We start from the raw sequence: 25,643 nt of genomic DNA on the forward strand, positions 1-25,643 counted from the left end.
AGTCCATTGCCGAATGCCTCCCAAGGATGTGATGGACTCATAGAATCTTGACCATTGCTTCTGAGAAACCCATATCAAGTGACCAGGCCAAATGCTATCTCCTCTTCACCCAAAAGACAGTGTAATCTTTGCCCCTCACAGCCCACAAGATGTGCTAACTGTGCACTGGCCAGGGGACTCAGTGATGCTCCAGGACTCCTGTGCCTGCTCCAGACGATAGGGCCCTTGTATCCTGTTAACACTTGTGAACAGACCTTTCAAGTGTATCCGTAGTTACAAAATGTATATTTCAGAAAAGTTTCTAGGAATGAGCTAGGACAAAGGTGGAGGATGGGTGACGACAAGCAAGTGTCTGCACTGATATATTCAGGACAAAACCCCAATTTTAGATGCAAATCTTCTGAAACCCTCTGGAAGTTCATCTGCTAGATTTTAGGAAAAACATGACCTAGCGAATTTCTCTTTTCTAAAACCTTTTAGACTAAATTCAGAACAGAATTAAACGGAAGTGAAGGAAGGAAGAATGAGTGACATATGAAGAATAAATGATAGTTGTATAAAGTAGGGTATCAACTTGGAAGCGAGGCCTGCAATTAAATTTTGCTTTCTATTTTACTTTTCAGCCAATGTTTTCAGTTGCACCAAGCTTAGCCACCAATGCATCAGCAGCCTTTAATCCCTACCTGGGGCCTGTTTCCCCAAGCCTGGTTCCAGCAGAAATCTTGCCTACTGCACCAATGTTGGTCACGGGGAATCCTGGAGTTCCAGTGCCAGCTGCTGCTGCAGCTGCTGCACAGAAATTAATGCGGACAGATAGACTCGAGGTAAGACCAAGAATTGCATCTGCGTAGTTTCCATGACAGTTCTTAAGTATTATGTCCAGAAATGACTTTAAACGCTGAAAGCAATGATTTTCCTTCAGTATTTTATTTGTAGCATTTAGTTAGACCGGAGTTCTGCTGTTTTGAGTAATGGAATTTTATAAAAGCTACTCTTCTGTGTTTAGGCTACTAGGTGAAGACTAGAACTGGGCTTGGGGTGCCTGTTACTTCCCTATGCCATCAGTTTCTTTGAAATATATCACATGCACATACCTCAAAAACTTAGAAAGAAAGAAAGCGTTCGGCACTGAACAGTTGCTTCTTGAATGTTTATTGCTGTGGCATTGTAGCAATCAAAAATTAGAAATGATTGATGCCCTCAGGAGCTCACAGACACGGAAGGCATTGGCATGAGACATCCTAAAACTCACTGCAGATGTTCCCATAAGCTCTGGAATACATCCGTTGAGACAGTAAGGCCGTTTTGTGGAATGTGCCCTTACGAGAGCCTTTTAGGAAAACGTCACTTGGCTGTCATAGGTGGAACATGAACAGATGCCCAGGTTTTGCTGTTGCTGACTGAAGAGGAAATTAAAGTTATACATCCAAATTTGAAATTAGCACGCAGAGTTCCAGCATGTCATGAATTAACAGGCTTGGTAGACCGCAGGAAAATGGCCTCTGAGTAAGGCACAGATCTGCATCCAACAGCCTTCCCTTGCCTGTCTGCATAGAGGGGACTCTGGGCTGAAAAGTCCTGCGTGGACTAATTAAGGAGAAAGCAACAAAGTCAGGAGTACGTGAAGGCACGTACGTGAGTCTAATAACTAGTGAAGTTAGCAGAAGTATAGTAAGTGTTAATACCTTACTTATTCGTTAAAGCTTTGGGGATGTATTAGAAAGAGTATCCGATCACAGCATTTTTGTCAGGATGTCCCCCCCGACACAGACATCACTCCTTCTAGCCTTAGAACAATCTGATGGGAAGACACTGTTATTACCACTGTTTCCTAGGGAGGTAAGTCGGGGTAGGAAAGAGATGCCATGTAGCCTGCCCTTGCCATAGGGATACACTCTGCTGTTCGGCTTCTCACTACACAAGTGCAGCAGTTCTCTTCTTAATGCTGTCTGCAAGTGCAATACAACAGCATTTGCGTCAGCTTTATTCCCCTGGTCTTTGTAAAGCAAACCCAGGATTCTTAATCCATGATTGTTATTGACTAATGAGACTCAAATCGTCTGAGAGAAATGTCAGTATATTAATTATTAATATGTAATAATATTCAAAACACTGAAAATGGTCTTAAAAAAACTCAGCTACGTTTTCAAACTCTATTTTTTCCCTTAAAATTTTAGGTAGTTTTTCTGTAGTTGTATTTTGTCATTTAGTTTTCTTCCTTATGAAGAGCTGCTGTGTTTTGTCATTTGCCTTTGCTACTGCTAGAACAATCTCTCCTTCTGCATACGGGCGTTCCTGATAGCAGTGAGCATGCCGTCCCTTCTGTTGCCAGCATGTGAGTCATTGTCACAGTCACAGGGCCTGCAGTGGGAGACATGCATGTGCCTCTGCTCTGCAGGGATTCAGGGCTCCCCCAACCCCCAGCACCTCCAGAGCTGGAGTACTGGAGGGAGAAAGACATGGAAGAAGTGCCCACAACTCTTTTCTCACAGTTGACACCGGTGATTACTTAGAGATTAAAGTCGTGTTCTACAATAAAATATTTTGGATTTTTATTTTCTTCTGAGGTAAAATTGGTCTAAAACAGTTAGGATCTTGGCTTAGTTCTTCTTGCTACATCTTTTCCTCCTTGTCTCTAATTGACACACAATAAAGAGATTTCAAATCACTTAGAAGTACTAGTGTTGACCAGATTGGATGCAGAGGTCTGAAGGTAGAAAATAGAAACCCGGTAATCACTGCTTGTAGGGTAGTTAACTACTTAAGCTTGGTTTGTCACATGACTTCATGTTGCTTATATGTAAAATTTGAGATTTGCACTGGTTTATTTTATCTTTAATGTCACAGCACATTTAAATCATTCTTTGTCTTTCAACAGCAACCAAAAGAGGTGTTAAAACATTTATTTTTAAGTGTGTGTGTGTGTTATGTACACATCACAGATAGGTAGCATTTGTATCAATATATGCATCCATTCTTTGCTGGATATTTTTACAAAGATTATATGTTCTGTACTATACACTCAAGTTGTGGTTTTCTCTTAAAGTGAGGCCAGTTTGTTAGTCACTAAAAATACGCTCCGATAATTCTGCTTTGTGGTCTTGGGATTCTTTCTGTAATTCCCAGCATCATTTTAATGCTTAAAGAGTCTTTAAAGAAATTATTACAGTGTGTACAGGTATTAGAAATGGCTAACTAAGACTTAAGGTCATGTGTGTGCTTCATTACAAAGCATTGGTAATAATGGAAATCATTGATTAGTCTAAAGAATCATAGTAAGCTTTCATTCTGCAAAATGGATCCACAGATTCATTTATGCTACCATATCCAGTTGAGAACTATACCAGGTGTCCTTCAAGTTAAAGGTCTGTTTTGGATACCTGTGAAGCCTTTACTTGCTGTTGTCTGTTACCAAGAAAGGACCCTCATAAGACTAGTAATGTTCATGTAACTCCTACCCTTAAATGTCAGCTCGCCAACCTGCTATGAATTTAACTAGACACAGAAAAACACATTCCCTCACAGAGATTGTATTCATGATAGGTGATTAGACATAACAACTTTGAGGAAAAGTTTAAATATTTGTTGACCTTTTGGAGGGACACGTTTAGGTTTTGGCCATTTCAATTAGAAAACGTGTTGTCTTGGTTGTGCTATTAGACGTGGTGCAATTTATTTACCAACTTAACAGAGACTAGGATCACTGGGGTGGTAGTTTAAATCTGGCAGTCTCGTTCATGTAGACTTTGCTAGTCTGGTAGTGGGTTTCAGGATTTTTTTTTCACTCATCAGACAACTGACTAGCCTTCAGAATACTTGTTTTATAACTCTCAACTTTGCACCCCTTCAAGTGTTATTATTCGTGACTCTGAACTGAAGATGTATTTCTAGAGCTCATAGTTTTATACAGACTGCTAAGTTGCAGTGAGCATTGCTCGCAGTATACTGAAGGACTTTAGACACGGTGACAGGAAAGCAGTTCCTACCACACAGTAGTAACCAAACACACCTCGGGGGCTGCATAGTTCAAAGACTTATGAAGACATTTCTTTGGATATTTGTTCTGGCTATTTTTTCCTGTTGACTCTTTAAGGTTTGTAATTATCCTACAGAAGTTTTGTTAGAAATGGGATTTAGAATGGTTTTGGTGAGTATTGCAGTTGAAGTGCTGCTTTTCCTGCGTTATCCATTTCCTGTTACACTGTGTAGACCAACCTGGCCTCCGGTATCAGCTCTGCTTTGATGTACACAGAGTAAGAAACTCTGTGTTCAGTTTTGAGTGAATCCTATTTTGTGTATGGCTTAGTATATCTCAGTATATCTCATCATTTTAATTTAGGTTTGAGAAACATTTATCAATACCCCAAATTTTTTTTACCAACAAATTTTGCTTCTACATATTCATGTTAGAAAATTAGGAAATTAGCCAAAATGCCTATTGTTGTATTTCCTTCGCAAAATTGTTTGTAATATGAAAATGATGGAAATAATCTATATATCCACTCAAGAGTCACCCATAGTCTGTGCGCTATTTAATATCTGATGTGCAATCAGAAATGATGATTTGGACCTCACATAGGGAGATGAAAATGTTGACGCTGTTACGGCTTTGTTTTCTGAAAAAGGTACCAAGTTGTCGCTAAACTGTGATCATCCTCATATTAAAATGTGTGCAAACAGGAAATTACACAGAAGGAAAATGGAGTCAGAAGATTGCTCGGATAATTTTTATTTAATTTTGTCTTCTCTGCTGCTAGTTTGCTGTTAAATTTTATAAGTTCTCATCCTGTTTTGGAATATGAGATTAAATCTGTTGCAAATTTTGTCAACTTTAGTTTACCAAGATAAACTACATCTCAACGCTTTGTTTTAAATGAGGTTGGTAAACCTAGTCAGAAGTTTCCTCCAATTTTCAGAGAAAGGAACAAACCAAACTCATATTCCGCAGTCATTGCTAGACCCCATTTTACTGGTGGTGACTGTTAGGAGGAAATGTGTTTGAAAGTTGTCCCCGTTCAGTGCCCAGCATTCCAGAGTTTGTCTATCCACCAAACCTTCCCCACCGGCTGTCAGCAGCCCAACACTCACAAGGTTTCTCCTTCACGTTTCCCCTGAACAGCAAACTAACGTGAAGGTAGCAGTTTCTGTGTTCTTCCACGTCCGTCCCCATCCAGGTCAGAACAAAACACTGGAAAAACATGTGTAAGTCCAAAATGCAGCAAAAAAAAAAGAACCTTCCATTTTCAAAACTTTAAAATTTACTGTAAAACTCTGCTTCTTTTTTCTCTGATCAAGCATTTGTACAACTCTCCCTGCTAGCATTCCAAAAAAAAAAAAAAAAAAATGAAGTGTGAAATTATAGTCAAGCAGTCTTTAACCTATAGAAAGCATACACGCACCAATGGACCTGACCTTCCTGCCGGTGTGGCAAACGTGAAACATAGCGTCAGGTCTTTGCCTTCAGTTCTCACCTGGGCAGACTTGGGAAAGAGGAAATTGTTGAGAACTGGCTGGAGAGAGCGCATATGGGCCCATCTAAGCTTCCTCTTGGATGAATTGCTTAAGCACAAAAGTGACCTTTGTTCTTCACAACATGGCGTTATAAACATAAAACATAATATTCTATGGGTAGGCTCACTCATTACATTGTAATTTTTTTTTCAGAGTATCTCTTTTACTGGCTTCAGTGATAAGCTTGTAGTTTTTAACAGGCTCCGGGAACCTGTGCTCTGAAGGCCCCACCACTTCCTCTTGTAGTCCGCTAGAGAAGGGGAGTGCCCTGAAACACAGCTTGGCCACATTTGCTTTCTAAATTGTAAACTCGTGGTTACACTTGAGTTTCCTTGCTTCTGTTCAAGAAGGTGAATATAGTACTAAAACAGCCTTCCGAAGCTTCCTAAATCATCTGTACCCTTAGTTACTCAATATGCTTAAAAAATCAGTAAGAAGGTGAGCGGTGCTAGGCCATTGCTGTGCTGAAGAACACACGTCTTTTCCTAGCTCGGAGTTTCCCGGTAGTCATTTCCAGCATGCTTCTTAATATGTAGCCAAACCCAGGTTCTTGGTATGAGCCGCCTTCCATCCTAATAGGATCTGAACATAATAGGGACTGGTTTAAATGCAGTCGTTTTTATGAGTCGCTTTAAAGTCCCAGCATCTCAGTCCTCTTTAACTGCAAAACAGAGTGTTCAGTGTCTGCATTCGCCCAGTTGGGGGAGGGGGCATGCTGGAAGTATGAGAACTGTCTTTGAAGTGTGCATTGTTTTTTTTAAAAAAAAAAATTACCGAGGTTTGAAGCTAGGGCACACAATAAAGTCAAGCCGTTCGGTGTTTTAGATGGCCCTCTGCTGGTCAAAAGATCAAACTCCCAAAGGGAGACTTGGAAACTTCAATGAGACTCAAAGAGCAAGAGAATAAGAAAATCGTGTATTTTACCTCTTCCCCAGGATCCCCACACTGAAGTTAACAGCCATAAACCGAGTAGGCAGTAACACAAGTGAATCTTCCTCCCTCCACTCACACTGATTCTGAATGCATTTTCAGTGCTCAGAAGTGACTTCTGGAAACACTTGGTAGAAATGCCGTCCAGTTAGAGTGCTTTGTGTTTCCACTCAGAGCTAATGTCTGTTTACCCAAATTCTTGCTGCCTGACATTCACTAAACTAAATATTTTAACATTTTAAACAACTCCAGTACCACTTATAAATCTCATAATTTAACTTTGGTTTACTGTGAATCAAGTGACCTGTATACCTGAATCTGACTTAATTTAAATTTTTATTGCTTTTATTTATTTATGCATATATATGTCTACTCACTTGCATGCCACACAATGTATGTGAAGATCAAAGGGCAGTTTTTAGGGGTCAGTTCTCTCCTTCTACCCTGTGGGTTCCAGGGATCAAGCTCAAGTTGTCAGGTGGGGTAGCTCTCATTGGCTGTGTCAGACATAAGCAACTGTCCTGCCAGCATCCTTGCTCTGGCTCCATGATGTCCAGTCTACGACATCTTCTTAATCTTTCTTATTTTAACAACCTTGACACTTTGAAAGAATGTTTAGTTATTTTTGCAAAATACTTCCCATTCAGTGTGTCTAGTATTTACCAATCGGCAACAATACAGACACCATGTGTGATAGGGCTTTTTGCGGAGGGAAGTAGGGAAGTCACATTAATACAGTGGTGTTCCTGTGTCTCATTCTTTCTTAATATTCATGTGCTCACCTGGTGAAAGTGGTGTCTGCTGGCTTTCTTCACTCTAAAGTCCACATTTTCCCCTTGGTAATGAATAAGTACAGCAACACTGTGCTGGAATAGATAGCTCATGCTTTCCATTCATCACGAACGCCTTTCCTTTCTCAAGGACATTTCGCCGGAAAGATTCCGTATTTGCATACTAAGCACTGCCGAATCACGCTGCTGCATTGCTCCAGTTTACCTTCCCCCCTCCATATACACCCTTGGCCCCCAGAGTCGATCGTTGAAAAATCGTCTTCAGAAAGGACCTGCCTGCTCACATTGACTGAATCCCCTTCATTTCATGACCTCATAGGTGTGTCGAGAGTACCAGCGAGGCAACTGCAACCGAGGAGAGAATGATTGTCGGTTTGCTCACCCTGCTGACAGCACAATGATTGACACCAATGACAACACCGTCACCGTCTGCATGGATTACATCAAAGGGAGATGCTCTCGGGAGAAGTGCAAATACTTCCACCCTCCTGCACACCTGCAAGCCAAGATCAAGGCTGCCCAATACCAGGTCAACCAGGCTGCAGCAGCACAGGCTGCGGCCACTGCAGCTGCCATGGTGAGTAGAGAGAGCAGTGCCCTCCTCGTCTGCAGTCAGAAGGATATTGAACAATTTGTCTACTACAAGCCCTTCATCTATTAACCTCTTTGTTATGTTTTGCTGAAGATATGTTTGTTCAGGTATCCCACACAATACATAAAGAAGCTGCCCTTCACAGAAGTGAGGGTAACTCCTCAGATGGTTCAGATTGTTCCTCCTCTTGGCCTAACCCCTAAGGATCTGTCTTATTCTTGCTGTAGGGTTTCTGACATTCCTGCTTCATAAAGAGCCACTTGTCTCCTCTTTGACATAACAACACTGCCATCTCCAGTCTCTGTACATCATCGACCAGCCGTTGTTCTCCTTGGGTGTGTTCTTTTGCACATCAGAGCTCTTCTTTACCTTTATCTTGCTTTTAATAACATAATCTGAAACTATTTAGGAGAATCACTTTGACAAAATTGTTTTTAAATTAGCTGCAACATTTTGCATAGCCTGCCATCTAGATAGCGTGAAGGCCTACTGTGGCATAAACACGATTGTTCAAGAGCCAGGTCTTGACTAAGCCATTATACATGAAGGAAAAAGAAACTGCGCTACTCAAGGAGTTAAGAATCAGGTCATTTAGAATAGATACTAAATGGTTTTTTTTTAAGATAAACTTCAGTATGACCTAGTAGCGGAGTTTAAGGGGTCCATTTCTTGGCTTAGCTGTTTTAATGTTATCCTTTCTTACATATAAAATATATAGCTTTTTAAAATAGTCATAAAAATCATTGTCACTACACCATAAAATGAGAGTGGTCTTTTCTGTGTTTGTTTATGGATACTTGAGCAAAAATACAGAAAGCAGACTCTCTCCTTTTCTCTTTCTTTCACTCCCTTTTTTTTCTTTAGAGTATTGTTTGTAATTAACTACAAAGAGGAATTATCCTCCAATAACAACTCAATAGTGCCTCTATTGTGCATGCTTAGTCTTGTTATTCGTTGTATATGGCATTCCGATGATTTGTTTTTTTATTTGTTTTTTCTCACCTACCCAAAATGCACTGCTGCCCCCATGATGCACCTCTGCTTGCTGTTTATGTTAATGCGCTTGAACCCCACTGGCCCATTGCCATCATGTGCTCGCTGCCTGCTAATTAAGACTCAGTCGGCTGTCAAATCACTGAAGCGACCCCTCGAGGCAACCTTTGACCTGGTACTATGACCTTTCACCTTTTAGCTTGGCATGTAGCTTTATTGTAGATACAAGGTTTTTTGTTTCTTAGTTTTTTTTGTTTTGTTTTGTTTTTGTTTTTAACCAATTAAAAAATATATATATATATAATCCTTTTCCTGTTTAAAATGGTAAAGTGCAATGAAAAACTGAGTGTGGTTTCCTGAAAAATGAGCAGAAAGACTTAAAATGTGTACATAAATGGCTATGATACAATGAAAGACTGGAATCCAGCAGCCCACATTCAGTTTAACTCCATTGTAAAGTGTTCTAATGAAATACTCGGAAGACAGTAAAGTGTGGTTTTCACTGTATATTTATTTCTGTACCTGTGTGGTTAGCATGGCTTTAGTGGTAGAATTCTTACATTTTAACCTGTAGAGTGCAGTATTTGAGGAGAGTTTGCATGCTCTGGGACATTTGCATGTGTCAGCGGACTGGGGTGGGCAGAGCTGGCTGGAGGTCGTGTCCCCGCCAGTCACTGTACAGTGACCTTCTCACAGTGCTTCCACTCCTCGGCCCTCACGGAGCTCGCACTGCGCCTTTCCTTCTTCCCTAAATCAACGGCTTCTCACGGAAAGCCTGAAGCATTATGGGACATAAAACACCTGACTCATGATAACATCTGCTCTCGTTACTAGTGGGCTTTCGTTGTGGACGAAATAATGCTTCCTTTAAAGCTTTTATCTTGCTTAATTTCCTTAATTGGTTTTGTCGACTGGATTTTTCCCTGGGTAGTTAAATGCTCTGCTGCTTGCTTGCTCGTGCTCCCTAACAGTTTTAGCCTACAACTGATTTTTCTTTTTTTTTTTCTTTTTCTCTTTTTACTGGTATTTGTTTTTATACTCATTCACTAAACAGGGAATTCCTCAAGCTGTACTTCCCCCATTGCCAAAGAGGCCTGCTCTTGAAAAAACCAACGGTGCCACCGCAGTCTTTAACACTGGTATTTTCCAATACCAACAGGCCCTAGCCAACATGCAGTTACAGCAGCATACCGCCTTCCTCCCACCAGGTAAGGGCTTGGATTGGCTACGGAATGCGTTTCTGATGACCTGCTCAGGGTTCTCCTGTTAGAGCAGGTTAATCCCTGCAGCCCAGGTTAGCCGTTAAGTCATAGAGAGGGTGTCATACGGTAAGGTAAGGTAGCCAGCTGGGGAAACACTCAGCTTTCATAAATGGCTTTCCTTTGAAACTGAGACTTGAGCTTACTGAGACAGAGATGTTTATATATTTGTGGGTGTTTATGATATTTGGAATTGAAATGTTCTCTTTTTTTCTCTTTCCTCAACACTGTTGTATGTTTGTCAAGCTGTGTTATGACGCTCTCTTGCTGTAAGACCCCTTTGCCTTCAAGACACCACAGTTTTATGAAATGACTCAATTTTGACATTTTCAACCATTAGTTTGCAAAATGGACCGAGGCAGTTAAAATGTATTCATCCTAGAGCTCTTAAGATGTGCTCTTCGTATTAATTATGCATTGCTAAAATTACTCTTGTTCCAATGCTGAAATTAAAGTCCAACTTCCCTTGGTGTTTGTATTTACTGCTTAGTCATCCCATGGTCTTCCTCTTTAGTGCTTAGTCATGCCTCTCTGGTTTCAGCTCCCTTTCAGCTTGCTCACACGCACATACTCTCATTCATAGAGATTTAAGGGTTAAAAACACTAATAACTCACTAAGTTTGTTAGAAATTTACTATTTCAACATCCTTAATTCTTTTATTTTGTACATTGCTTCACTTTTTATACACCTCATATTTTCTTTTTTGATTTTTTGAGACAGGGTTTCTCTGTAGCTTTTGGTTCCTGTCCTGGAACTAGCTCTTGTAGACCAGGCTGGCCTCGAACTCACAGAGATCCGCCTGCCTCTGCCTCCCGAGTGCTGGGATTAAAGGCGTGCGCCACCACCGCCCGGCTACACCTCATATTTTAAAATTAATTAACCAAGAGTACGAGTAATCTCTTTTTCCCATACATGGTTTTATTTTGAGAACACTTTGAACATATATATGCTACTTTTGATAAAATAATTTATTAAAAAATTAGTAAATTGATAGCTAGGTATGTACATCATGGCTCTACTACCTTGTGCTATGGTGACAGTAAATAAATAAATAAGCTAGCTGAACTGTTTTATTAAAATGCTCCAGGGTAAAATGGTAGCTATACTCTTGAGATAGCATTCTTCAAGTGGGAGTTTGTCCAGCCAGATTAGGATAAAAATTAAATGACCTTCATCTATAACATATTCATTGATCTTAGGGAAGTTTTTACACTAAAGCACACAGTATCTCTCAGTTCCTTATATAGCGTTGTTTGGAGACTTCCAGTGACTCATTGTCTTGCTTTTTGGTTAAGTTTCTGTGCTTCTAGATTTTTACTGTTTTCAATGAACAGTCGCTCAGTTTTATATAACCAGATCTCTAGGCCAGGTTTGAAGGGATTATTAGAATACTTAAACAAATTAAAATTATATTTCTGTCATTTTTTTCTATTGAATAAAATGTTACCCTTAAAATCATAGTTTCCCTATTTGAAATTTAAAAATGAAATAAATTATCTTCTTCCATGTGTTATGTAAGAGAACTTGAAATAGTACATCTTATCCGTGTTTTTTTTTTTAATTTCTTACTAATATTCAAACATTTCCTCCTCCTCTAAATCACCGTGGCCAGCAGTTGTGTGTGAAGCGCAGTGGGGCTCTGACAGTTTGACCCTTTACCAGCTTTGTGGTCTGTTTATAAACTAAACTAAACTGTGCAGGCTCAAGTTAGGGGACAGTAATTGGATCCATGCCTCACAATCAGTTGCCCACTACTTTTGAAAGATATTTTAGTAATTTAAAATATACTTGAAATAGGTTGAAATTTTAAAGATCTACTTGCATTTTATATGAATTTTTATATCAGAGATATTCTGATATCTTGATATTATATTTACCATTATACCATTATGTGAAACTGTGATAGCAGGCATATAAAAGAATATATATTTGCAACCTGATCTGAAGGGCGTACAGCCAGGTTGAGTTATTCGTTAGCCATATAACCAGAGATAAATGCTACCATCCTGACTTAAAAATAAAAATACTTCCATTATTTTACATAGATATCAGCATGTACATGAAAAATGACCCTATGATATCTCTATTTTTGCCACACCCCTTAGTCAGAAAGGTAGAAAATGAAGAATTTTTACGGGGAAAATAAACCTATACCCCAAAAGCCACACTGGGACCAAAACAAGTAGGAACTGTGGAGTCTGGAAAACTCTGGGAGTCCAGACCCAGCCTAAGGGGACTAGTTACTGTTTAGATTGCCTGGTAGGTGGTACCAAGGCCTCCTGATGGCCCATGTCCATCATGTGTTTGTGAATGGGGTTGGTTGGTTCTCTGCTTCGTAGGGCTGACCAGACAAAGCTGCGTAGACAAATACAGCACAGATTGCTATGGACAGTGGCTTTATTCAAATTTGGGGACATTTGTGTATTTACACACAAAATGAAAAATACTGGCAATTTTACTTTCTGAAATCTTGCTAGAACTAAAGAAAGTTGATCTTACCATAGATTTATATACAGTCACATGTGTACTATCTTGGAGAAAATAGTCTTATTTCCCAAAGTCTAGGTAATACATATAAAATAGAATTACATATAAGCGAAGCAGTCTCCTAATCGCGGCATAATAATTAAGAAGATACACTATCATTTTCACAGCTGGGTTTTTTTAGAGCCCTGTGGTTTGGTTGCTTCTTAGTAACTGTAGATAAGTGTGAGTCTGTTTCATTCAAATTGCAGGGAAGCACAGTTTGCTAAGTCCATAGAACCATTGACTACATACATAGGAACTAGTTTGTTGAGAAAGGATCAGGGATCAGTGTCACGCTAGTCAGCTAGCAAGGACAAATACACACATATTTAAGAACAGACCTGAACTTACATAGCATCCATCCACCCAATCCACCGTTCACGATTATATCCACCCATGTGTCTGTCTATCCAGGTATCATTCTCTCTTTAGCTCTCCGACCTCCCTTTCTCTGCGTCCATCTTGCCTTCTATTGAGTCAACACATATTGATTATATGCCGTGCGGTATGCTAGTATTTACACTAGAGATTCCAAACTCCTGACTGCAGGGGGAAATGTAGTATCCAGAAATAGTTAGGGCACATGCTTTCCAGCCTCTCAGCCCCACAGCCCTCCTATTTATTTTCCATGTTTCATTCCAAACAGCCACCATTGGTTGAGTAATGACTCCTTGCTGTGCTTGCCAAACAATACAGACCTATTTTCTCCTTTTTTCTCAGACCCAAAGTCTGACTTGAATTTTCTATGTTACCAATGAGTAATATGAGACCTAGTGAAGTCCAGCAATTTATCACCATATTACATGGCTCTCAGGGGAATTTTTCAATAGCTGTGTGTTAGCTATATAGTTACCTTAAAAAGAATTTCAGGAAACAGAACCAGCTTCACCAATCACTGAACTTCACACCTGTTTCACACCCTCTACCTAGTATATATAAATATTAAATTAAGTTCAGTATTGTTTATTTGTTTCAATTTTAATGACACATTAAATTTTTTTATTTTACCTTTACTCTTCAAAACTAAGCAGAATAATGACACAGACCAGGAATAATGTAAGGGGCCATTTATATAACAAAATGAATTTCACCCCTTTGATATGTTAGAAATAATATTTTCATTGTTTTTGATTTTATTTTTTAGCCTAGAATGTAAATCTAGGGCCATTTTAATTTTTACTGGATCCCAAGAGAACTTTGAGGCCCTCCGCTGGCAGCTTCCTCCCTCTGTCCCCTACCCTCTACAGCCCAGATTTTCAAGTGTTCTGTTCCCATTCAGTCCCTGCCTCTCACTGTAAGCATTACCTAATTAGAGGACCTTGGATAGACGTCTTCTCCAGGGGTCCTATGCCACCTAGACAATAAGAATCCTTGACTGAGCTCCTGAGTTCAGCAGACCTGCCTTAAGTGTATGTCAACACCAAGGAAAGAATGTGCCATGGGCTAACAATTCATGGGTCCAAAGATTTCTGTGTCCTCCCTCTTGAGTTTTCCATTATGTTTTTGTCTTCCATGGAAGCACCTATCACTTTTTTCTCCCTAGTATGTTTCTCTCAAGCAATATTAGTGAACAGCTTTTAAAAGAGCTAAACTCATTAACACAATTTTTTTGTTGGCTCATATTGAGCTTATACCTGATATAAAGAAATGGCCAGGAAACTCTCTTAGATGGTGGTGTAGATGTTTGGTCCAGGAAGGCAGGAAGATGAGACCATTTTTATAGAATAGATGCCACAAAAATCTCTAGTCTGCCACTTTTATTATAATCAATTTAAGTATATATATTTATAGTTTTATTTATGCTAAAAAGATTTATAAATAATGAAAAATAAGGAAGCTATTACATACTTGAATATCAAATTTGACAATTTAATTGACTGCAAGTTTTTAATAAATAATATTTTTTTAATTTTAGAATACCACAAATTACCTTTGTACTCCTTACTATAAACTTAAATAAGTAAATATAGAAATTCCAATCAGATCTCCGGTTTTAACATTGTCTCTCTTCTTTTTATTTCTTTCTCCTTGATGTCTTTGTGACTATACCTGTATTTCACTTACAAATTGTCATCCCGACCTTTATATTCACATTTTAACTTAAAAAAATAATGTGATTACAGTGACACATTTCTCCAACCACACCATTCTGCTGCGCAAATGTCTTTGTAGGGAAAATTGGGAATTGACAAATTCTTAAATTCTGCCTTATGCTGAAAACTGAGGGAAAATTTAAATTGCCTCTTTGTGCATCACTATGAGTAAATCAACCAATTGGAAGTAAAGATGTTTACTATGGTCATTTCAAAAATGGTTTTTGGTTATGGTAAGAGGGTCCTACAGCACTGTCTTCATACTTGTGAGTTTCTGCACCCCAGCTAGTATCTTCATCGCTGCCTTGTGTTTATTTGCTATGAATCCCTCTTGAAGCTGTGTGCATTGGTTACATTGATAATGAGGATGATAACCCAAAGAAAAATTCAATTATTAAAAAGCTAAATGCTTTAGAGAGGTGTGTGAGGTCGCCTCACTTCCAGTGCGTGCAGGCTCAATTACACATGAACTACTGTAGGCAAACTGTAGCATAATACTAAATTTAAAACCTGTAACGTGGATAATATTTTAAACTAGTTTTCACATCCCTTAAGTAGCCTACTTACTCCTTTGTTTACCTTTGTACATTTTCTTTCCCAATCCTCCTGCCTATAGGGTAGTATCTTCACAAAATCTTGACCCAGTATTAAGTCTTGCTTGCTCTGTTGTCTTTAAATATATTCTTTGTTATTGGTCTGTTTTGTTGTTCTTGTTGCCCCTCACAAGTCTTTATACAGTAGTAGTAGCAAATTACAAAGCTGTTCAAATGTCTTAAATAATGCCTCCCTAGAGACTATTAGTTGCTTCCCTAGATCCCTTACTCGCTTTAACCGGGCATCAGTGGCCCTGGGCTAATTGTGGTCGCGGATGTATTGCAGATGTAACAGCAATGCCAGTTGAGTAATCCTCTTTTCAGTTATGTTTCTCAATGGCAGTTTGTTGTGTAAAACCATTTCTGACAAGACTCAGTTGGCAGATATTTTTCTAACAAATGTTCATCCCAGATGCTACTCGTAGTTAAACAGGATGTGCCAAGATTCAGAGATTTAGATAGAAATGTAAAACCATTTTAGATTTTAAACCTTAAGGAGTCGAAAATAGTTTTGTAGAAAGAACAGTAGTTCTCCATATGCGACTGTGGCCTATACTTGACAAAAATAGATAGAGCTTCAATATGTCAGGAGGCAGCAGGAACTATGAATGTGGCATTATATTCAGTTCTTACAGTCACACCTCTGTGGACATCAGGGCTTAAGGCCCTGCAGGTGACATGGGCATCCTCATTATCTTGCACTCAGGTTTTTCACTGAAGTCTAATTAGCAAATTCTTGCCTGTGAGATTTTGTAAACTTTGGCGACTCTAAGAAGCCTTAAAGGTCTAAGCGAGCAGTGGAAGTCCCTCTCTTTTGCCAGATGCCTACAGGGAAACTGGTTTGAGATTCCAAAAAATTATGCTCCCCCACAATGCTTTTTCTTCCTTTGAATTCTACACTAAAGAAGTGAAGAGTTTTCCCTTTTTGCATACTGTTTTTTTATTGCTTGCTATCCCTCTGAATAAAGTTTCTGTCTGGGTGGTCACATCCTCGTTGTGTCTGTATGGTTGCTGCTACAGTGAACAGAGAAGCAAAGCCCAAGAGTTTAAATTAGTTTCCGCTTCATGACATTGTCCAGTCAGTTTCGTGCATTGGGGTATTTAGCATTTTAATAATGAACACTATTTCTCATTACTCAGGGTGTTTAGTCTTAAAAAAAATGCATGTGTCAGATTTGGAAGTAGCAAAGCAATGATAAGAGCTGGCAGCTGGATTAAAACAAAACATTACAGAATTTCTTCTAAATGAATTAAATAGGTTTAAATTTTCTTGAAAGTGCTCTATTTAGAAGCAGCAGTTCAGAGAAAGCAAGTATACCAGCACACAGTGAAATTGGCTCTTACTCCTCACCTGGGGCTAGTTCTAACTGACCACTGTGCTACTGTATGGTTTGATTGTGCTGACAGTTACATGCCACTGTTCCCGTAATAACAAGTTTTCTTCTTTGTTCAAATGAATTTCCTAATTACACGTGTGATGGGATGTTTTAATTCTTTTCCCTTTTCAAATCCACCTTCCTGTTGCAATGCATGATGGGCAGGCTCAATATTGTGCATGACACCCGCTACAAGTGTTGGTAGGTGCCAGCTTTGTTTCTTGATTATCTTAAACCTACGTTGCATCTCACAGCCCCTCAAAATCCACTGCTAAGTTTAACGTGTATCTATTGGGCAAGTCCATTTCCTTTTTACTAACACCTGTCAATTAAATGCCGATTTCTATTTAATTGACATGCCCCCTCCCCACATAAATGTTTTCTTTCCACACAAGTTTCCTTAATCACTTAATTATTAGTGGATTTTGATTGGACTATGAGTTCTGGTATATAAAAACAAGTCTCTCTCATAAAAGTAATGACTGTATATTTTTATAGTAGTGAATAATAAAAAAGAACTTTTATTCAAATGGATAACTGTACATACAAAGTAAATACCTGTATTTTATTTATATTTTAATGTCTTTGAATACTATATAAAATTCTTGTTTTTTTAACTTAGCAAATTAAGCCTGTTTGTATCAATTTTCTTGATTTAATGGTAACAAGCTTTTTTTCCCCCCTCTTTTTTTTTTCTCTTTCATCCCTCCCTCCCCTTCTCTCTTTGGAATGTTGTCCTGCTTTGCGCTGTGATTGCATGTCACTCGCTGGTGATGATGTTCTGTCACATGGCTTCTTGCTATGATAAATACCATTGCCCAATGATCTCCTCCATGTTGCCATGGTTTCCATATTGCTACACTCTTCTGTATGTTTGCTTATATGATTTTCCCTCCGAAAGTTCCCATGGTGCACGGTGCTACGCCAGCCACTGTGTCCGCAGCAACAACATCTGCCACAAGTGTTCCCTTCGCTGCAACAGCCACAGCCAACCAGGTTTGCTAATTTACAGCTTTGTTTCTTAAAAACCAACTCTTAATAGGGCCAAGTCCAGCAGCCTTAACGCACATGGATCTCCCATTGTGCTCAGTGGGAGTCGCGTGTGTGTGAGAGCTGTAGAGGGTGCCGTCATGAGCATGGGGTTCAAAGATACCTCTTGTTGGCCTACACATTCTCTCTATGACAAGCAGCCGATTGCTTTTATGCCATTTATAAGTGCTCCAAAGTGTCGCAGCTCTGTTTCTGAAGCTACTAAACTGATATTTACACAAGCAATTCTCATTTTCCTCAACCAATCGTCTAAGGATTTTGGCCACCCAATGTGGGAGCAATTATGAGGTTAATATTAAAGCATCTGGTATATACTTTCTCAGCTCGTTCCTAAATTCTTAATAAAAAAAAAAGGGAAAATATTTTAATGTATTCCTATGCCACAAATGACCACTCTTGTAAATAGAGTTTTGATATATTTTTATAGCTTAATTTTGATAAGCAGATTGCTTATTAAAATGAATTGCTTTTATGCAGCGTCTCTCAGCCTTGATTCTAGCTGCTTTAAATGGAAAAGGAAATTAAGTACTCTCTCACTTCCACAGTTAACCTGCATAAATATGGGACATTTAGGGAGGAAGAAAAAGAAAGAATGAATGATAAATAAATTATGAAAGCACAGTTTAGTAGGGATGGTGGTGCATGAAAGTCACTAAACCAGGTTATGCCTGTTTCACTGGCAGAAGTTAGATGGAGCCTGGTGATACTGAAAAGAACCTTGTCAGATGGGATCTAGCATAGTGTCCTTGGAGCAGGTAGAGAAACTAAGAACCAAAAGTTAGTGCTATGAGGAGCATCTGCTTTCTTTTTGTTTTGTTTTTCTTTTGTTTTTTCAATATATCATCGTCTGTTGATGAGCTTTGAGCTATTAATATAGTCATTAAAACCTTTCGAGATCATAATGCCAAAAGGATTTAATTTTAGGTTTCAGACAAGCCTTAAATAATTCTTGGCTAAGAATCATTAGTTTTTCAGACTTATCAAAAATACCCTTGGATTTGTACTAACACAGAAGACTCATTTACAAGAATGCTAGATTGTGCATATGTGGCATGATAGGTTGACCGAAATCTCAGTAGATGCAGTGCAGTCCATTTTTGGTGCACATCATTGATGCTGGAATCTCCTGTGTATTCCATATATGACTATAGAATTGCTGGTGTAAGCACAACTATAGCAAAGCAAATTCAAAATGCCCTTGGCCACTTGGGTTGTAGGGGACACTTTACTTTTTGCATTGTGCTGTGACCATTTCATGCATAATTCCCTGGGTCTTCATACTATTACTATTCTACAACCAAAGGAAAGGGAATGGATATATATATACACACATATATTATATCTACATATACATACATATGTATATGCCTACAGTACATTAGCAATGCTGGGAATAGCTGATGCCACAAAATGCAGCCTGCATGCATGCAGAAGTTTATAGCTGGCCCTTCATCTGCATCGAGTGGTGTTGAAGGTCCTTGGTATGTTTCGACAGCCCCATCCTTGATGCTTCTACACTGTTGGGTGCAACATCCTGCCCTGCAGCAGCAGGAACAATGGTATGAGAAGCTTCATTATGCTTGGAGCACATTTTTGTGCCATTTGCCAATGCTGTAAAATTGTGTAAAAATGTCAGCTAAGAAATTAAAACTAAAAGGAACATAGTAATAGATACTCCAGACTGTGAGTTATAGGTTTTAGAAGATTGACATAGTCTAGGATATTTAAAATGAAAACAATAAAAGCCTTCATGTATGTGAGACCATTGTTACCCCAACTAACTTTCTGAAATGGACTTAGTGTCATTGTATAGAGTAAGTTGAAATAGTCACCAGTTAGTTCCTTTGCTCAGGTTCACACAACCAGGAAACAAATAAATGTTAGAACCAATGTTTTCAGGCCTCGGCTACACTCAACCTGTGGGGTTGCCTTGCCCACATTATCAACCTTTAATTGGAGGTTGAAGAAGAATCAAGTCACATGTTTGATTTTGTATGGAAAAAAGTAACCTCTGTATTGGTTTCTCATTGTATTTTCTCCGAAGTTCTCCGAGTCCCTGCCTATCTAAAATGCAACAGCTTGTGTAGCTGAGGTTCCGAAGTCAGCTCATGAACAAACCGGTTCTCTTTCCCACTTATTTTTTGAACCACGTTTTTATAATTCACACTTGGTTTATTTAATTTGGGTCAAAAGTTAAACACTTTGATCTGAATGAAAATGTTAGAAATTTGGTTGCACAAACTCAGGCAAGACATTTTTTTTTATTCTTGATTTCAGTATCATTGCTAAGTATTTGAAACCACAAGGGTGTGTGTGTGCGTGTGTGTGTAGGCCAACAAAAAGGGCTTCTTTTAATAACTGCTCTGCATGAATTTTTGATAGCTGTACTTCTCTTACTTTCTAAGTACTGGTAACATCCGTAGAGTAGTACTTAACGCGAAGATTACAAGCAGTGAGGTGCTTCTCTGGCATTTGCGTTTATATTAACTTTATGTCATGTTGACCCAATGAGGGCTGTCACCTCACAGCTGAATCTCACTGTTTTGTATAAATTTAATATTAAGATGTTTTCATCTCTCGGTGGTTGGCTTGCTTGCATGGATCATTCATTAAATAATTTTTTTATTTGCTAGATACCCATAATATCTGCCGAACATCTGACTAGCCACAAGTATGTTACCCAGATGTAGAGTTGTCGTCACAAAACAGTAAGTTTATTATGCAGTATAATCATTCAGTATTTGTGGTTGGAATATGTTAATACTTAAAATACAAAGGATAAATATTTGGGGGTATTTTAATTGATATTACAAATAAGTACAAGCATGAATAAAATATGGCAAAGGTACTTAGAAGACAAAAACATGAGTTAGCATTTGATGAAATTTTCTGCAAGGCCTACAGACCAGCTATTTTTGTCTGTATGCAGCATTCAGCTTCTGCTGCAATTCCCCCACTGTAGTGCGAAAACACTTAGAGAATGCAGAAATAAGTAGATGTGGACTGTACCTCAAGAAAACTCTTCAAATTAGACAGTGAACTAGATTTGGCTCATACGCAGTTATTTGGTGACTGCGTAGAAGTCATTAATTTTATTTTAACTACTATTTCACTCATTCCTATGTGATAATACATACCCACCTGTATCATGTACAGGATTAGTAGGGAACAATGGATCTAAGTCAAATAACTTTATATACATATATGTATATATACACATATATACATACATACATGTACAGATATTTTTATCAGTTAAATAGTACTTCAAGACAGCTAGCTTAGTGATATAGGATTCTGAAGATGTTAATGTTCCTCACAAGGGTTTGCTTTCTGTGACATTGTTTTCAATACCTGCAAAATTTACTATTTTTTCTCCCTAAAGTACATGTTTCTTCAACATATACAACTTAAATTAGATCATGTCCACAGAAGCATGACAGGTACTTATATTTGTAAATTTGCAAAGAGCCATTTAAAATTCAGTCTGGTCAGTAGAAGGTTCTTTTGTTGCTTTCCTGCATTTATTTGGTCGCTGACATATTGGCAAGTAAGGTTTTGTACTGCTTTTCTGTAAGTTGCCCCATCAATGATGTAAATGATTTCAGAACTGTGTGCTAGCACAAGAGAACTTTGAACGAGTGTCCTGTGAGGCAGAGGTCCAGGGCTCCTCTTCTCAATGGTCAGAGAAGGCTTTTGGACAGTGAAGGTCCTGTGTGGAGGGGAGAGTAAGGACCTGGCAGAAGGGACAGAATCAGGTCTTCATGGTGCTTAGAAAACCAGGCGAGAAGAATCCACACCAAGAGCCAGACACAGATAGATCCCAGACTAGAGAGAATGGTGGGCAGAGTATGAGTTCCATTTAAGGAAGAAATGAACTGAGATTTTGAGGAGCCTGCAAAAGATGCATTGCAGTCAAGTTATTTAAGTTGATTTTTCTCCATTTTGTAAGCTCTCTCAAAGCAGTTCTGTCCAGGTATGGTGGTACACACCTTTAATCCCAGCACATAGAAACTATGAGTTTCTATGTGCTCAAGGCTGGTCCATATAATGAGCTCCAGACTCAGAAGGATACTCAGTGAGACCCTGTCTAAAAATGGAAGCGTGGGTGGGAAATAAAATGCAGTTCCTTCGTAGTTGCTCAAATGCATGGAGTCAGGACATTACTTTGTTCGTTATAAGTTTAGAGGAAGTTGTCAACATGGTGTCTTCTCTGTGTGTGTGTGTTTGTGTATGTATGTGTGTGTTTGTGTATATGTGTGATGTATATTAACTATATACTGAACATGTTTTCAACAATTAATGTGTTTTAACAAAGACTATCTCTTTTTTCCATTGTAGATCATCAAAGAGGAAAGGACAGTGTGCTTGGTTAGAGTAAGGACGACGTCATTAGCCATATTGTATATACCGTCAAGCAACACACACAAAAATCCCTCAGCCACAAGACATCCACATATTGCATGTTAACCAGAAGAAAAGACAACATGGGAACTTGCTGCACACTGTTGCCTACACACTTTGTACATTCAATTGGTATTTGTGCTGAGGTGATATTCCTATCTAAAAGAACAACATTGTCTTTCTTTTGTAGCACAGAGTTATGCATTAAAATATGCATACATAATTAGTTTCCTATATATTCATGCCATCTTGAAAAGACAGACTATGGTGTAACCATGATTCTATTATGTATTGGTACGTCTGTAGACCAAGATATAATTTTTTAAAAAATGAGTTTATTTCTTTCAAGGTTTACAAGTAACAAAGGTGCACCTTGTATTTAAAGTTGCCATTAGAGCTGAGAGCGCGCATGCACAGTCTTTTGTTTAAGAGTAATATTTTTACTGTAATAGATTGTAAGACGTGGTGAGGGAGGGATCTGACAGAGATGAATGTGCCAAGCAAAACCACAACTGTGTATATTTTAAAGCACATCATGGCTTTAAGTACCATGTTGTTAAGGATTCTCATGAAGTGCCATAGACTGTACATCAAATTAGAGTATTATTTCTTCAGTGTTATTATTTTCAGAGCCACATTTTGTTGCTTATTTGCTAGTACTAATCAATCAAAGGGCACCATTCTTCTTTTCTTTTTTTGTTTTTGAAACCAAAGCTGTCTCAGAAATGGCCAATTTCACTCTACAGTAACAATAGACAGCACAACACAAAGTCAGTACAGATAAACTTTCACATACTGGAGATATATATAATAGATATACAAAATTATTTTAATGCATTGTAGTGTAATATTTATGCATACTCAACTATATAACATGTTATTCAAAAGGGATATGCCATTTCTGAGACACAATAACAAAAAAATGTTTGAGGAAATTATTTTGCTTCTATTTATAGCCTCTGTCAAAAGTCAAAAGACTATAAATGCTTTGCAGAAATGGTTTCACGTTTGCTTCAATGCTTCATCACAGTCACGTTCAAAATAGTGACTCTAAACAAAGAGAACAGCACTGTCATCAGATGCATGAAAACCAAAATATGAAAATGGGAAATGTTTAATTAACCTAGTAATTGGGTGGGTTAAGTACATGGGTGAATTTTATATGTGATTCTTTTGTTCAGATTAACTGCTTATAGCCTTAGAAAGCCTTTTAAAAATTTTAAAAATAGATGTGCATTCAGTTTTTAAGAATGGATTCATCCAAAGGAATTCCCCTTTTTTGTGGTTTGGATGTTGCAGCTCGTAAAGGATATTTTTGCTCTGTTCAGCAATTCTAAAATCGCTGAGTAGGGGCCAGGTTACTGGCAGATGTAGTGTGGAATGGGAGAAGTGAGAGTTCCGTTATAGAACTTTCCGTACTTCCAAGTTTACTGCAAGTTTTTATGCTTGAGAGAGATGCTTTCTAATATAAGACTGATGTGTTGATTTACTGATTGTACTGTACATCTATTAAAGCCTTAGATTATTACATTACGGGTTGGAACCCATACCAATGTAATTTCAATCGTGTTAAGAGAGTAATGGTGACTTCACATGTTATTGTAGTTAGTTACATTATAGAATATTACTTATTTTTCTTGTTAAAATGTAGTTTTTCATTTCCTACATTTATTAGATTTTCATTTTCTATTAACATTGAATACCATTTCAGTTTATAGACTATTGTTTTATTAGATTTTACCAATGAATTTTTCAAAATACAAAAAAATTAAAGTAGTTTTTCCTTCATAACATACTCAGTTTTAAATTACATGTAGTGTCATATGAATATCCGTATTATTAACTAAATGATTTATATTTTACTGATTTAATATTACAGTGTAAGAATGTCAGTCATTGTTCTTGTCTAGTTTTCATTAAAAGAACAAAGATCTTTTATATGGATATCTTATAAATATATAATCATTGCTAAGTAAGAAGTTAAGTTGTTGCTATGGCAACAATCCTGGCAGACAATTGAGTAATATTTTGATGATTTATTTTGTTTGTAATTAGTTATTATGAGAAGATCTAGATCCTAGATATTAGAATAAAATTTATTTTCTACTGTATCCATTTCAAATGTTAAAGTATTGTTTAATATTTTTGAAATCCCTGAATATCAGGCCTTGTTATAAATAAGCTGCATAATCAATAAATAGAACAAGGGACTTTTTGTTGATAATCCAAATACTCAAAGTTTACGTAATGAGAATTTTAGCGTGTGTGCAAACTCTTGAGGGTTGATGATGCTGCAGTTGAGCATGTTGGAGAGTCTAGAGAGAAAGGTTGACTTTTTGCACTTCTGTATATAGTCAAAAGAGAGAAACCTGTATAATAGCAAGATCTTATTTTGAATAAAAACGTCTATAATTACAAGGAGTTTTGTTAAGGCTAATGAGATGACAGACTGAGCAAAATTGCTTCCGAAAGTGGCACAGACTTAGCACTCCATACCCTTCAGATGCGTTGCTTTGCTTTTTTTGTGGACAGCTTGTAGTTTGCCAGGATTTTTCAGCTGGAAAGATTTGCCATCCTTCCAAGATCTCATGACTGACAAAACTCCATTGGGCCAAATCTGCCTGAAGATCATTACCAAAAATAGCAGGTACTTCAGCCATTAAGGTGAAATCATGGATCAGATATTCCTTACATTGTTTTCCAAACTACTGCATGTTTAAAACTTCAACAAAAAGAGAGAAAGAACTATGCTAAGGACATATATTATTCAAATCTGTTTCTGCCAATTTCAATGGTTTATTGTTCACAAAATGAAATCTTCAAAACAAGTATTGACTTTCACAAAATTTAAACCATAAACAGGCAAACCAAACAGCACACCCGTAGTTGTTACGTGATTGTTTTTTAATTGCTGTAGATCTTGTTCTTTCCGCAGGTGAAAAAAGAAGTTCAAATTTCACAGTTTTAATTTTCAACTCGGAAGTACTCAAAAGAGCAAAATGTGACAATGGCCACTTGATTAATGACTTGGTTGCCCAGCCTTCACTCCAGCTGGCTGCTGATGTTGCCCTTACCAGCAACCCAACCACTTTCATCTGCCGAAAGGACAATGTGCTTGGTTTTACTATTATGTAATCACAACTTACTTTCTGCTTGTAGTTGCTTACAATTATGTATTTTGTCTAGGGCTGCAATTTGTTTTATGCTTATTTTATTATTACTGCAGTAGTTGACTTTGCTGTATGGAAAAATAAAGTGAAATTGCCCTAATAAAACTTCTCTTTCTTAAGTACATATGTGTATCTGAGATTGAGTAGTGAATTATTTCTCAGCATTTCACATGCATTACATATACACCGTAATGAACATAGGTATAAATTGTCTGGTTTCAAAAGATTGCAGCGAAGGCAGCTAATGCTTTCTGATGCATCATCTCTCGATGCTGAGAATCTAAACTGAAGAGATAACTGATATTTTCCCAGTGCTTTGTAAAATTTCTCAGCCCACTTTTCCTGGCTCTACTA

General features: G+C 38.0%; 1 protein-coding gene across 35 annotated transcripts in view; it reads left to right on the top strand.

Moving 5' to 3' along the window:
• Mbnl1 (muscleblind like splicing regulator 1) overlaps positions 1 to 25,411 on the top strand; it is a 170,486-nt gene extending 145,075 nt beyond the window's left edge. For 10 of the 35 annotated variants that reach the window (XM_075950488.1, XM_075950487.1, XM_075950452.1 and 7 more), the window contains 8 exons: positions 624 to 824; positions 7,552 to 7,809; positions 8,939 to 8,992; positions 9,872 to 10,025; positions 16,831 to 16,866; positions 17,567 to 17,661; positions 20,349 to 20,423; positions 22,057 to 25,411. In XM_075950488.1, the coding sequence (XP_075806603.1) occupies positions 624 to 824; positions 7,552 to 7,809; positions 8,939 to 8,992; positions 9,872 to 10,025; positions 16,831 to 16,866; positions 17,567 to 17,661; positions 20,349 to 20,405 (855 nt within the window). In that variant the 3' untranslated portion in view covers positions 20,406 to 20,423; positions 22,057 to 25,411. The remainder of the gene's footprint in view (positions 1 to 623; positions 825 to 7,551; positions 7,810 to 8,938; positions 8,993 to 9,871; positions 10,026 to 16,830; positions 16,867 to 17,566; positions 17,662 to 20,348; positions 20,424 to 22,056) is intronic. The other 25 variants (XM_075950458.1, XM_075950480.1, XM_075950459.1 and 22 more) reach the window with 11 other exon arrangements.
• Positions 25,412 to 25,643: the final 232 nt, after the last annotated feature.

The sequence above is a fragment of the Microtus pennsylvanicus genome, chromosome 16 (genome assembly GCF_037038515.1).
Source record: "Microtus pennsylvanicus isolate mMicPen1 chromosome 16, mMicPen1.hap1, whole genome shotgun sequence".
NCBI classification, from domain to species: Eukaryota; Metazoa; Chordata; class Mammalia; order Rodentia; family Cricetidae; genus Microtus; species Microtus pennsylvanicus.